We start from the raw sequence: 12,044 nt of genomic DNA, 5'->3' as shown, positions 1-12,044 counted from the left end.
TCCACAATCCTCTCCGGCAACTCGGTGATCAATCTTCCATAGCGTTTTCCTATTGAACCTACAGAGGTTGGAGAAAACTTTTGTATGCCACGTTTGGAGCTATATTTTGCGCCCAAGCCGAAATTTTTGGACAGAAAAAACGAAAGTGATAATAAACAAAAAATGTTGTGAAGTGCTTGCCCTAAAAGATAAATTAAAAAATTATTTTCCGTTAACATTGCTAAGAACCACAGGGTGCCTCTGGCAATCAAAGCTTTAAGGAGTATTTATTTCGGTATTATTGTGCTGTTAACTGGCGATTGACATTTAGCTGGACAAGCAGAACGGTCACACTGGCGCACGGCAACGAAAATAATAGTCGAAAATTAAAATAGGTTTGAGTGCAACAAATTCCGACCCACTAACGTATGCGAGTGCATTTAACGGCTGCACTTAAACATTCCGGGCAAAAAAGTGCAAAAATAAGGACGTGGAGCAGCCAGAATAGAGGTCGCAGTTCCTGCGATATCGCCATTTGACCAATTCGACTTTTGTGTCTGGTATAACCACAAAATTTTCACTGCATCTTCTTATTTGAGCCGCCCCCAACCCAATTTTCGCGAGTCGGTAGAAATCAGTGGAGAATTGAAGTAAAACGGGGCCATACGGAGTTCCATAATCAGCTGAATCACAGTGAGCAGATAGTGTGGACGATAGTGAGTCGCTGATTATCCACGTAAACAGAGAGCTGCATGCGCAGAGGTCGCGCCCAGAGCTGCAGAAATCCAAAATCTCCGCCAGAAGAGCCATCTCCGCCCCGTAAGCAATGTCCGCGGAACGAGAGATTCCCGCCGAGGACAGCATCAAGGTGGTCTGCCGTTTCCGACCCCTGAACGACAGCGAAGAGAAGGCCGGCTCCAAATTCGTGGTCAAGTTCCCCAACAATGTGGAGGAGAACTGCATATCTATAGCGGTATGTGTTCCAGATCAAGAGTTTTGCTATTTTCCCTCTGTGTTATGCATTAATCTCGGCGTGCCGCGCCATGACGTCATGCCTATTAGCGTACATTACCCTTCCCCGAAAATTGCCAACCAATTGGAATGCCAGGCGATAAAAAGAGAGAGGCACCAAAGTTACCCATGAATAATTGCACAAAACAAAACTAGATACTTCATATTGTATGTATGATGTATGTATGATGAAACCAACTAACTTTACTCCAAATCAATGTTGCTTTGCACCAAATTGATTTTCCCCCGACAGAAAAGAATAGGGTGTGTAAATCGAAAGAAGAGCGATGACGGGGTGGAGAAATACCACCCACTAGACGGTTTTCTGCTAAAAGCGGGTGTTCCATTCTTTTCGGCCGCATAAATATGCGCTTTTCTAGAGTTTCCAGTCCGCCTTCAGTGCTTACCTCACTTACATTTCCACACAAACACACACACACTCGAACGGGGGCCCCTCTCCTTTCCACTCCCCTTCCCGCGCCAATGAGTCATGCACGCAAACCATACAAAAAAAGAGGGAAAACAATAAGAGCAACTTTGGAGGCAATGGAATTTGGCTGTATTGCTTTTATTCCACATGATATGTTATTGCTTTGTATGCTATGCTGAGTTTCCCGCTTTTCCGCCAGGTGTAATCCGTAATTTTCCTGGTAAATCTTGGGCAATTGAACCAGTTCCAAAAAAGTCAGCACTAATATAGTGCCGCCATACACAGACATTATCATTACGCTCTGGCTATCCCTCTCTCTCTCTGACTAACTCTATCTATCTCTCTTCCGCTGTGGCTTTCTTCTGGCGCTCGTTATTCACTATTCTTCCCCCTTCCACTTAACATCTTTTAATGCTCATAATTACAATCTGCTTCGCGGCCATGCGTTGAAAATGATTCGAAGGCAGTCAGCGGGAAAAGATCGGGGACAGGGGGAATGAATCTCAGAAAGAAATTTCACCGCAACTGACACTGGTTTATAGCTACATACATACATAGCTATGTACTAAAAACACAAAATAATAACCCTAATCTCCACCGTCTGCAGGGCAAGGTATATTTGTTCGACAAGGTCTTCAAGCCGAATGCCTCCCAGGAGAAGGTCTACAATGAGGCGGCCAAGTCCATCGTTACGGATGTCCTGGCTGGGTACAATGGAACGATATTCGCATACGGCCAGACGTCCTCCGGAAAGACGCATACGATGGAGGGCGTGATCGGGGACTCGGTGAAGCAGGGTATCATACCGCGTATCGTCAACGACATTTTCAACCACATCTACGCCATGGAGGTGAACCTGGAGTTCCACATCAAGGTCTCCTACTACGAGATCTACATGGACAAGATTCGTGATCTGTTGGACGTCTCCAAGGTGAACCTTAGTGTGCACGAGGACAAGAACAGGGTACCGTACGTCAAGGGCGCCACGGAGCGGTTCGTCTCCTCGCCGGAGGACGTTTTTGAGGTGATCGAGGAGGGCAAATCCAATCGTCACATCGCGGTGACAAGTGAGTTCTAATTGCAAACGACGAGGGTCAGGACAATTGCAGCCAAACATCCACATAAATAGCTTGTTTATAACATACAATGCATCCAATGCTTTTGTTCTGGCCCCAAGTTTAGTTTCATGTTCCAGAACATCTAATATAACGATTTATTCGCCCTTTTAGACATGAACGAGCATTCTTCGCGATCCCACTCAGTATTCCTCATCAATGTGAAGCAGGAGAACTTGGAGAACCAGAAAAAACTTTCCGGCAAACTCTACCTTGTGGATTTAGCCGGTTCCGAAAAGGTTTCGAAGACTGGAGCCGAGGGAACAGTTCTTGATGAAGCTAAGAACATTAATAAGTCGCTGTCTGCCTTAGGCAACGTAATCTCCGCCCTGGCGGACGGAAACAAAACGCACATCCCCTACCGTGATTCCAAGCTCACGCGCATCCTGCAGGAGTCGCTGGGAGGCAACGCACGCACAACCATCGTCATCTGCTGCTCTCCAGCCAGCTTCAACGAATCTGAAACCAAGTCAACGTTGGACTTCGGTCGAAGAGCCAAGACCGTGAAGAACGTGGTCTGTGTTAACGAGGAGCTTACTGCCGAGGAATGGAAGCGACGTTATGAGAAGGAGAAGGAAAAGAACGCCCGACTTAAGGGTAAGGTGGAGAAACTGGAGATCGAGCTTGCGCGCTGGAGAGCTGGTGAAACCGTTAAGGCGGAGGAGCAAATCAACATGGAGGATCTCATGGAGGCAAGCACGCCCAATCTTGAAGTGGAGGCAGCACAGACGGCGGCGGCAGAGGCCGCTTTGGCCGCCCAGCGAACTGCTCTCGCCAACATGTCCGCATCGGTTGCCGCGAACGAACAGGCCAGGCTGGCTACAGAGTGCGAGCGTCTTTACCAGCAGCTGGACGACAAGGATGAGGAGATCAATCAGCAGAGCCAGTACGCCGAGCAGCTCAAGGAGCAGGTGATGGAGCAGGAGGAACTCATCGCTAACGCTCGGCGTGAGTATGAGACTTTGCAGTCGGAGATGGCGCGAATCCAACAGGAGAACGAGTCCGCCAAGGAAGAGGTTAAGGAGGTGCTCCAAGCTCTCGAAGAGTTGGCTGTAAACTACGACCAGAAGTCTCAGGAGATCGACAACAAGAACAAGGATATCGATGCCCTCAACGAGGAGCTGCAGCAGAAGCAATCTGTGTTCAACGCCGCCTCCACGGAGCTACAGCAGCTTAAGGACATGTCCTCACACCAGAAAAAGCGCATCACGGAAATGCTGACCAACCTACTGCGCGACCTCGGCGAAGTGGGCCAGGCCATTGCGCCCGGCGAGTCCGGCATCGACCTCAAGATGAGTGCTCTGGCTGGCACAGATGCCAGCAAGGTGGAGGAAGATTTTACCATGGCGCGTTTGTTTATCAGCAAGATGAAGACGGAGGCCAAGAACATTGCCCAGCGATGCTCCAACATGGAAACACAGCAGGCTGACTCCAACAAGAAGATCTCCGAGTATGAGAAAGACCTGGGCGAGTACCGGCTCCTTATCTCGCAGCACGAGGCACGCATGAAGTCGCTGCAGGAGTCGATGCGCGAAGCAGAGAACAAGAAGCGCACGCTCGAGGAGCAAATCGATTCGCTACGCGAGGAGTGCGCCAAACTCAAGGCCGCCGAGCACGTTTCCGCCGTTAACGCCGAGGAGAAACAGCGGGCGGAGGAGCTGCGCTCCATGTTCGATTCTCAGATGGACGAGCTACGCGAGGCCCACACCCGCCAGGTGTCCGAGCTCCGGGACGAGATTGCCGCCAAGCAGCACGAAATGGACGAGATGAAGGATGTCCATCAAAAGCTGCTCTTGGCGCACCAACAGATGACAGTCGACTACGAGAAGGTGCGACAGGAGGATGCCGAAAAGTCGAGCGAGCTTCAAAACATCATCCTCACCAACGAGCGTCGAGAGCAAGCCCGCAAAGACCTCAAGGGCCTGGAGGACACGGTGGCCAAGGAGTTGCAGACGCTTCACAACCTGCGAAAACTTTTCGTTCAGGATCTACAGGTAAAGTTAAAGCCATACAATTGTTTTGGTAGTCTTTAAAATGTTTTTCACTTGTTCCAACAGCAACGAATCCGAAAGAATGTTGTAAACGAGGAGAGCGAGGAGGACGGCGGATCGCTCGCGCAAAAGCAGAAGATTTCCTTTTTGGAGAACAACCTCGATCAGCTGACCAAGGTGCACAAGCAGTTGGTGCGGGACAACGCCGATCTGCGGTGCGAGCTGCCCAAGCTGGAGAAGCGTCTACGCTCGACCATGGAGCGGGTGAAGGCTCTGGAGACAGCGCTCAAAGAGGCGAAGGAGGGCGCCATGCGAGACCGCAAGCGCTACCAATACGAAGTGGACCGCATCAAGGAGGCGGTGCGACAGAAGCACCTCGGCAGACGTGGCCCACAGGCACAGATCGCCAAGCCGATCCGCGCCGGCCAGGGTGCAATCGCCATTCGTGGTGGTGGCGCCGTCGGCGGACCATCTCCACTGGCCCAGGTTAACCCTGTCAACTCGTAGATCCAATCACCACCTGTCGCCGCCCAGTTCAGCTCCGCTTTAAACTAAACTAAATGGATTACGTTATACATACTTAACATAACTGATAATTGCCTTCGCTTAGATGAGATGTGTCGCGATCATGTGCAGCGCTTTAAATATACATACATATAATTTAATTAAATAAATGAAAGGAAACCGGAAATTAACTAAATTTTACAAGCCGAAAATAATAAAACCCACAGATATGTAAGGACATCTATATACGTTAAGAGTATTTATAAACTTTTCAAACATAAACCTAAATAAAAGTCGCAGACAAATTAAGGTCTCTTTAGTTTGATTCTATTTCCAGTAAAAAAAAGTATTGAGGATTATTTGGCTATTTGTTAATACATCGCCTGCTGTTACAATCGCATGTTATAACCTGTCCCACATGTGTTATGGTGCTCCCAATCGTCGGGAGAATTCACCACCTGCCACTCGTACCACACTTTGGTTGCATCCACGCATCGCAAAAACTTGATGGATATGGTCTGTCCCTCCCTCAGAGTTCTTGGACGCTGAAAGGATAAAAATGAAATAATATAGGAGTTACCAAAGGCTAACTAACAACTTCTCACTCACCGTTGGGAAGAACATGGGGAACCAGGAGAACATGCCGGCCGTATGGGTCAGCGGGTTGATGCTCAGGCAGATGTCTTTGTACAAATGAGTATCAAAGTATCCGCCGATTCCGTGCAGCACACAATCTTTTTTGACGGTAAACGAAACCACCTTGCAGCGGGTATTGTCAATCTTCTCCGCCCGATTAGGGTGTACGAAATCAAACAGAGCCTGCGGCTCATCAATATGGTAAATATTCTTTAGCAGCGACACGTAGCCGTAGTCGAAGGCAGGCACGGTAGGTAACAATTGGCAGACATTCTGGTGCAGCACAGCTGACATCAGAGGATTAATGTACGAGGTGGATTTGTAGGGTATGCTGATTCCATCCGGTTTGAGCAGCTTCAATGCTCCATCTAGGCACTCGGGCGAAAGTTCATTATCGCCGAAGGAACCAAGTAACTCTGAAACCATGATGTCCGCCAGCTCTGGAGGGGAAAAGTCTCGCATGTCCTTCGAAAAAATGTGAACATCTGAAGGATTTGTTGCGAATTAGGATTAATTTGTGCAAGTTATTTTTTGATATTCTTACCCTTATTGGCCCAAAGCGTTTTAACCATATTGGAAAGGGTGCGGATGGCATTGGGATTCTTTTCTATAATGTATAGGCGGACTTTGCGCTTCGACAACTCGGCTGCATTGAAAACAGCCCTCGCCAAAGGACCCCGTCCTCCCCCCAGTAGCATTACAATTGTCTGTAGATTAGAATTGACTAATGTTAATATATATCCATTATTTAGAGAAGAGCCCTTACCAATTTTGTTTTAGCCTCCTCATCGCTCACTCGATCCAACAAGGCCGCCTGAACGGCATCCTGGTAAAGCCTGTATTTGACTGGATCGGTTTCGAATACCTCATAGGTATAGGTGTCTAGATTTTCGCAAAGGGGCTGCAGTGGAATTTCCAGCATGTTTTCATAGCTAAAGGAGAATTTCTTGGTTGATAATTCACAAATCGATAGCTTTCCACCAACCTGTTTAGCACGTGCGTATCGCAGTTCTCATTAATTAGCTTTTTAAGGTAATCCGAGTACTGGGACAAAGCCTTATCGTTGGGATTAGCGGAGATTATGAGGTTGGCTCGCACTGAGATGAAGTGACCGATGATGACCTGCCACTCCTTCTTCAGCACGCAGTAGTTGGAGCGGTTTCTGACGAACAGGGACGATGGAATGATGATTGCCTCGATTGGTTCGCCCAACCAGCGACGCACTGTTTCCTTGCTGGGTCGATCCGAATCGTTTAGCTCCACCACTACTTTCACTTTGGTGCTGTGCTTGGTGGCCATGCGCAGGTTATTCCACCAGTTCCAAGGGTCATTGGATTCCGCCTCAGCCAACTCCTCCGCGGAGACATCCTTTCGGTGCTCGAAGGTGGCCAGTTCTGGATTGGTGATTGGCACTTGAATGAACCAGTTGCCTAAAGGAAATTGATCTAATAAACAGTTTGAGGATCCGCTCCGTCATCCAGATGCTTACCCTTCGTTTTGGCCCGCACAATGGAGGCCAGATTCTCGTTTTGTGGACCGCGCAGTCGTACCATAACGCTGCCCACATTCTGCAGGTGCTCCGCCCAGGCCACGTCCCGCATGAATACATCCTTCGCGTGTTGACGCAGCTTGACATTCGGCGAGTCCACATCCACATCGGACATGGTAAATATCACCTTGGAGTTCCAGTCACCGCCGCTCAAAATTGTGGCCGGATATGTGGGATCCGATTCGTATGGTTCGAAGGGCAACATATTGGCGTTGATTGAGATGGCCACCACATTGTAGTTGTTCGCGAAGGCCTTCTCGATCAACTTGGGTATGCTATTGACACCCTCCTGGTGCAGACAGACGTAGTAATTCATCTTTTGATCTGCACACTGCCTCTTTAAAAAACCCGAAAAATGCGGTGACCGGCGGCAGTGTGACCGTGTGGGGCGAGAAATCAAATGGACCGACTGGTGTGAACGCAATGCAATCGCTAAAAATCCCGAATTTTAGCCAATGTTGTTGACAATTTTTGTGTCGTTTGCCAATTTTTGTGTTTTCCCCATTTAATGCGAAAAGCAATAGCTTCCGGGCCTTTAATAGCATGTAATTGAAATTGTTCATGGCTAACCGCGATGTATTCTCAAAGATCCTGCCAAATGTCAAGTTGGGCACCCGCTACGATGAGGACGGGCGTGAAGTTCAGGTGAGTGCATCTCATCCTGCCGGGAATCCCCAGCTAAATTTGATTTCCATTGCAGGTGGAGCGTCGCGAGGACTCGGATGCTACGGCCAAGGAGCAGGACACCTTCGACATACTGGTTGCAGCCGGATATTATCGTGCCCGCATCAAGGGCTTATCCGCCTTCGATAAAGTGGTAGGAGGTATGACTTGGTGCATCGAGTGCTGCGACTATGATGTGGATGTGGACCTCCTATTCCATGAAAGCCTCTCTATAGGCCAGAAGATGTAAGATATTCCATTGATAAGATGCATAAGATCTATTACATTGCCCATATTCACAGTGCGTTGGTGGAGAAGATCGTGGCCGTTTTGATTGACATGAAGTGCCCACACAGTCTGGAACCCCATCAAGTGCAGGGTCTGGAATTCCTGGCCATACATCCCGTCATCCAGTGGCTAGTTAAGACCTCTGTAAGTAGCCGGAATAACGTGAACTTTGTACGATGTAATGGAAACTCCATATTTAGGTGGAAAACCGAGCGGAGCGTGGGCAGCGCTTGAAGAGATTTGCCATCGGGCAATTCCATAATCACTATCAGTACAAAAGCGACAAGGACAATCTCACTAAAATACGCCTGGCCTCCACAAACATTAGGGCTATACAGGATCTGTACGGCCCCAGGAGGCTGTACGAACGTCAAGAAGCTCCTGGTGATGATGATGTGTCAAGACTGCGCCTTACTCTTTTAGAATACGGAGACACAGGCCCATCGCTTAAAACCAGCGCTGAAAGAAAGGCGGAACAGGGTCCTGGAGAAAGAGATGAGGTGGGTCTCAGTTGAAAATGGGCAATATATCTAGTTGTAAATATATCATAATTTTCCAGCTCGATCTGGAGGAGTATCTTCGCAGTTTATCCCTCATCAAAGATGACTCGGCAGGCACTCAGAAACGCATTGATCTCGATCCTACGGCACGACAAGAGCTTCAAAAGCACTATGCTGAATTCAAGCTGGAAATGGAGACGGATGCTCAAGAGCTGAAATCACAAAACCAACAAAAACGGCTCGAAGCGACCAAAGTTGCTCTGGAACATAAGGTTAGACGTTACTGCAAGGATAACGAACAGCTAAAAGATGCTGAAAAAGAGCAAAGCCAAAAGACTATGGAAGTGGAGGACCAATTGAACACCTTAAATACTGAGTTCAAAGCACACAAAGATACACAGGATAAAGCAGATCCAAAGTGGGTGGAAGATTGAAATAAGACTAAGTACAGACTTTTAATTGAATATTTATTTTAAGGCTCCTTGAAAAGATACAAAGCCTGCTGCAACAACATGAAGAGCTGAAGAAAAGCGAGGCGGAATTCAAGGAATCCTGTCGCACTGATTTGGCCAACCTACAGCTGCAAATCGAGTAATATACCTATATTTCCGTAACGAACAAAGTAACTAATTATTGTTATCTTTTTTTTAAAGTGACCTGGAAGCATTTAGTGCACAAGACGAGGAAACCCAGGCTGCAGCATTGGCTGGTGAGGAACAACGTCTGAAGGAACTGCGCCTGCAGTTGGCCAAGAGAAATCGCGGAATTGTGGCCATTGAACGGAAACTTGATGCCATTCCCGATCGCACAGAGCTGGCCCAATACCAGCGGCGCTTCCACGAACTGCACAACGAAATGAGCGGCAAGCATCTGGAAACAAAGCAATATTACACACTGTACAACACACTCAACGACAAAAAGCGCTACATGGAAAAGGAACTGGCCCTCCTGAACTCCATCTGCGAAGCGTACAACGAGGGCATGATGAGTCCGCATGGCCGCGAGGACTTTATCCGCCAGTTCGAGTCCATCGTGGACGGGGTAAAGAGTGCCCAGGACAAGGTGCGTCACAAGTACAACGAGGAGCGGATGCGACGCGACGAGCTCAACGAGGAGCTGCAATCGCTGCTGGAACTACAGCGCCAGTATGCTCTGGCTGTCAAGCAGCTAACCCGCGAGTGCCAGCGCTGCGAGCAGCTGCAACTGCAGCTCAGGTCAATTAGGGGCAGGACCCAGTCCTAGCTCGTTTTAACTATTGAACTATTGATTAAACACGAAACACTCTTAGCGAATTCGTTCAATAAATTATAGCGCCCCAATAGCAATGCAATTATCCGGGAATCCAATCAAATGATGTTATCCAAGGATTTTCTTCGTGTGCGATTCAAATGCGCACATTTGTCAAGCTCAAGTTCAACCTTTAGCTCTTTCGACACTCATATTTCACGTTCCAACATATTCGAGTATTTATGGAATTCCTGTCGGTGCTGGGTCAGCAGTTTATTTCCATATAACGCTTGCATATTGTACTCCCACTGGCACCTAGCAAAATTTGCATATTTGCGTTGCTGCCGCCAGCACACTATATTCCATTCCATTTGGTGCTCTAATTAATATGCGGGCCGCTTAGTGGCATGCCGAGCAATCAGAGCCACTTCAGGATGCCCGTGGTGCAGGACTGCAGCTGCTGCTTGCGGTTAATTAATGTCCTTGCACCTTAACATTGAATTCAAGCTGAGCCAATGCAATTACATTTTATTGCGTGGCAATCAATTCCATTCAACAAGTGACATTGAGACGGGGAGCCTGAAAAAAGCGTTGGAATTACGGCCCACTTCCTGTCTTCGCCACTCGCCACTCGGCCTTCGTCCATTTGGCCAAGATGTATTTCCACCGCATGACAAATATTTAGAGCGATAGACCTCCGGCGAAGGTTAAACTGTAGTCCTTGACAGACATTTTACAACTAACTTTATGGGAACTCTGCTCCCGGCTGCCAGCGCCTCCTCATTCCACCACCAAATCGGCCTTATCGAACTGGATACAGACCCATATAGAGCCAGTCAGGCATTCCGCCCATCTATATAGCCGTATAAATATGTGTAAAGTGGGTGTTGGTGGGCGGTAGGTTGGGGGTTGAGAGGTTGGCAATGCCCGACTCTGGATAAAAGTGAAAGCCCGCGTTTCCTCATTTGTATTTGCTTTGGCATTTCGCCCCTGCAGCACACAAAGGCTGAATGGAAATGGATCGAATGGGGATTGATTGGGGATGCGACAAAGGGCCACGCACATGAGCCTTGACAAAAGTCAATCAGCATATTTGCTCGATTGGAGGGAGCATGCCAAGCGGATAATCGATTCGCAATGTGTTTGAATAACAAATTACTGGAAAATGTGAATGCGAGCCCTGGCCCCACCGAACATGGAGTACTTTTCCCCGAAATCGAGGGATTCAAATGTATGCAGCTGTCACAGTCGCCGGATTTCGATTCCCAACAGCCCAACAGCCCAACATCCTGTCATCTTAGAAATCACGATGCCACTTGTTGGCCTTTGCCATCTTGTTTGGTGAGTGAACTTGTGACTCGAACTATTGAACTTTGGGCTCAAACAATGAACTTTCCTTACTATTTGCTCCTTCCAGACTCTTCAGCGTGCACTTGGAAAAACTTTAGAAATGTCAGTTTTCTCATTAAGTTTTTTATGTTTTTGAAAATAGTAGAGAAATGGATTAGAGAATGGATTATCATTACTTCGCTGTAATGAACGCTGTTCAAGCTTAAAATAAAAACAAATATGAATAAAGAAAGACTGCTATTCTGCTAAATAGTAAGAGCCACGAATATCATTTAAAATTGGGGGTAAACGAAGATAAACCATATTTTATACTAATGCATGTTTCCCACAGTTTTTAAAGACTTTTTTACAAAATATCTTGTATATCCCTAAGCTCCTCACTTTTAAATTTGCTGAGTGTGATAAAACCAAAAGCAATAAACTGGGAACATACAGATGTTCGAGCAAAACTTTATCCCCATTGCAGCCAAGTAAAAGGGAGCAAACCAATGGGGCGAGCTCGACCAAATAATGTTCTGGCCAAGTTAAATCTAATTTCTGTGGCATGTGAATAATCGTGGCGAATTAGTTGTGTTCGATTTGGTCAGAAGTCAGTGCACCTATATTGTCAACAAAGAAAGTTGCCCATCTACATGGTAGCATCCTTCTCCTTGCAGGACAACATATGTATGTGGCAGACAAGTTTAAATCACGGCAGAACAAAAAGCGAGCACTGCATGCATTAATCAACTTCAGCAAATGAACTAAGCTGGCCCCGGGGCCGAAACCCAAGCGGCCCTAGGAATCAATGACCCTGGCCCC

General features: G+C 47.6%; 3 protein-coding genes across 4 annotated transcripts; 2 read left to right on the top strand and 1 right to left on the bottom strand.

Annotated features, from left to right (window-relative positions):
- Positions 1 to 279: 279 nt before the first annotated feature.
- On the top strand, positions 280 to 5,335 carry LOC6548646 (kinesin heavy chain). Its single transcript, XM_001975350.3, has 4 exons — positions 280 to 952; positions 2,028 to 2,487; positions 2,650 to 4,529; positions 4,593 to 5,335. The coding sequence occupies exons 1-4, from the start codon at positions 806 to 808 to the stop codon at positions 5,031 to 5,033; spliced, it is 2,928 nt and encodes a 975-aa protein (XP_001975386.1). The 5' UTR covers positions 280 to 805; the 3' UTR covers positions 5,034 to 5,335.
- Positions 5,336 to 7,618, bottom strand: LOC6548647 (protein arginine N-methyltransferase 5). 2 transcript variants are annotated; one of them, XM_026979911.1, is made up of 6 exons: positions 7,156 to 7,618; positions 6,652 to 7,111; positions 6,433 to 6,598; positions 6,211 to 6,373; positions 5,640 to 6,151; positions 5,336 to 5,575 (listed from the first exon to the last, which is right to left on the bottom strand). In XM_026979911.1, the coding sequence occupies exons 1-6, from the start codon at positions 7,529 to 7,531 to the stop codon at positions 5,420 to 5,422; spliced, it is 1,833 nt and encodes a 610-aa protein (XP_026835712.1). In that variant the 5' UTR covers positions 7,532 to 7,618; the 3' UTR covers positions 5,336 to 5,419. The 2 variants fall into 2 exon arrangements, with proteins under 2 accessions (XP_026835712.1, XP_001975387.1); XM_001975351.3 differs by having other exon boundaries at positions 6,652 to 7,096.
- A 4-nt stretch (positions 7,619 to 7,622) lies between these two features.
- On the top strand, positions 7,623 to 9,985 carry LOC6548648 (coiled-coil domain-containing protein 93). Its single transcript, XM_001975352.3, has 7 exons — positions 7,623 to 7,860; positions 7,916 to 8,124; positions 8,181 to 8,310; positions 8,367 to 8,666; positions 8,726 to 9,084; positions 9,144 to 9,257; positions 9,320 to 9,985. The coding sequence occupies exons 1-7, from the start codon at positions 7,777 to 7,779 to the stop codon at positions 9,906 to 9,908; spliced, it is 1,785 nt and encodes a 594-aa protein (XP_001975388.1). The 5' UTR covers positions 7,623 to 7,776; the 3' UTR covers positions 9,909 to 9,985.
- The last annotated feature ends 2,059 nt before the right edge of the window (positions 9,986 to 12,044 follow it).

Source organism: Drosophila erecta, unplaced genomic scaffold (assembly GCF_003286155.1).
Source record: "Drosophila erecta strain 14021-0224.00,06,07 unplaced genomic scaffold, DereRS2 tig00000092-arrow-pilon, whole genome shotgun sequence".
NCBI classification, from domain to species: Eukaryota; Metazoa; Arthropoda; class Insecta; order Diptera; family Drosophilidae; genus Drosophila; species Drosophila erecta.
Note: the sequence above shows the minus strand (reverse complement) of the source record. Positions and strands in the feature narration are given on the sequence as shown.

What these genes read in the sequence shown, in the direction of transcription:
- LOC6548646 (XM_001975350.3), top strand. Translation starts at nt 806, where the DNA reads ATGTCCGCGGAACGAGAGATTCCCGCCGAGGACAGCATCAAGGTGGTC. An exon ending in AGAACTGCATATCTATAGCG is followed by an intron (nt 953 to 2,027) that starts GTATGTGTTCCA and finishes CACCGTCTGCAG; the next exon opens with GGCAAGGTATATTTGTTCGA. An exon ending in TTTTCGTTCAGGATCTACAG is followed by an intron (nt 4,530 to 4,592) that starts GTAAAGTTAAAG and finishes TTGTTCCAACAG; the next exon opens with CAACGAATCCGAAAGAATGT.
- LOC6548647 (XM_026979911.1), bottom strand. Translation starts at nt 7,531, where the DNA reads ATGAATTACTACGTCTGTCTGCACCAGGAGGGTGTCAATAGCATACCC. An exon ending in TGTGCGGGCCAAAACGAAGG is followed by an intron (nt 7,112 to 7,155) that starts GTAAGCATCTGG and finishes ACTGTTTATTAG; the next exon opens with ATCAATTTCCTTTAGGCAAC. An exon ending in AGGAGGCTAAAACAAAATTG is followed by an intron (nt 6,374 to 6,432) that starts GTAAGGGCTCTT and finishes TCTAATCTACAG; the next exon opens with ACAATTGTAATGCTACTGGG.
- LOC6548648 (XM_001975352.3), top strand. Translation starts at nt 7,777, where the DNA reads ATGGCTAACCGCGATGTATTCTCAAAGATCCTGCCAAATGTCAAGTTG. An exon ending in AGGACGGGCGTGAAGTTCAG is followed by an intron (nt 7,861 to 7,915) that starts GTGAGTGCATCT and finishes TTTCCATTGCAG; the next exon opens with GTGGAGCGTCGCGAGGACTC. An exon ending in CAGGATAAAGCAGATCCAAA is followed by an intron (nt 9,085 to 9,143) that starts GTGGGTGGAAGA and finishes ATTTATTTTAAG; the next exon opens with GCTCCTTGAAAAGATACAAA.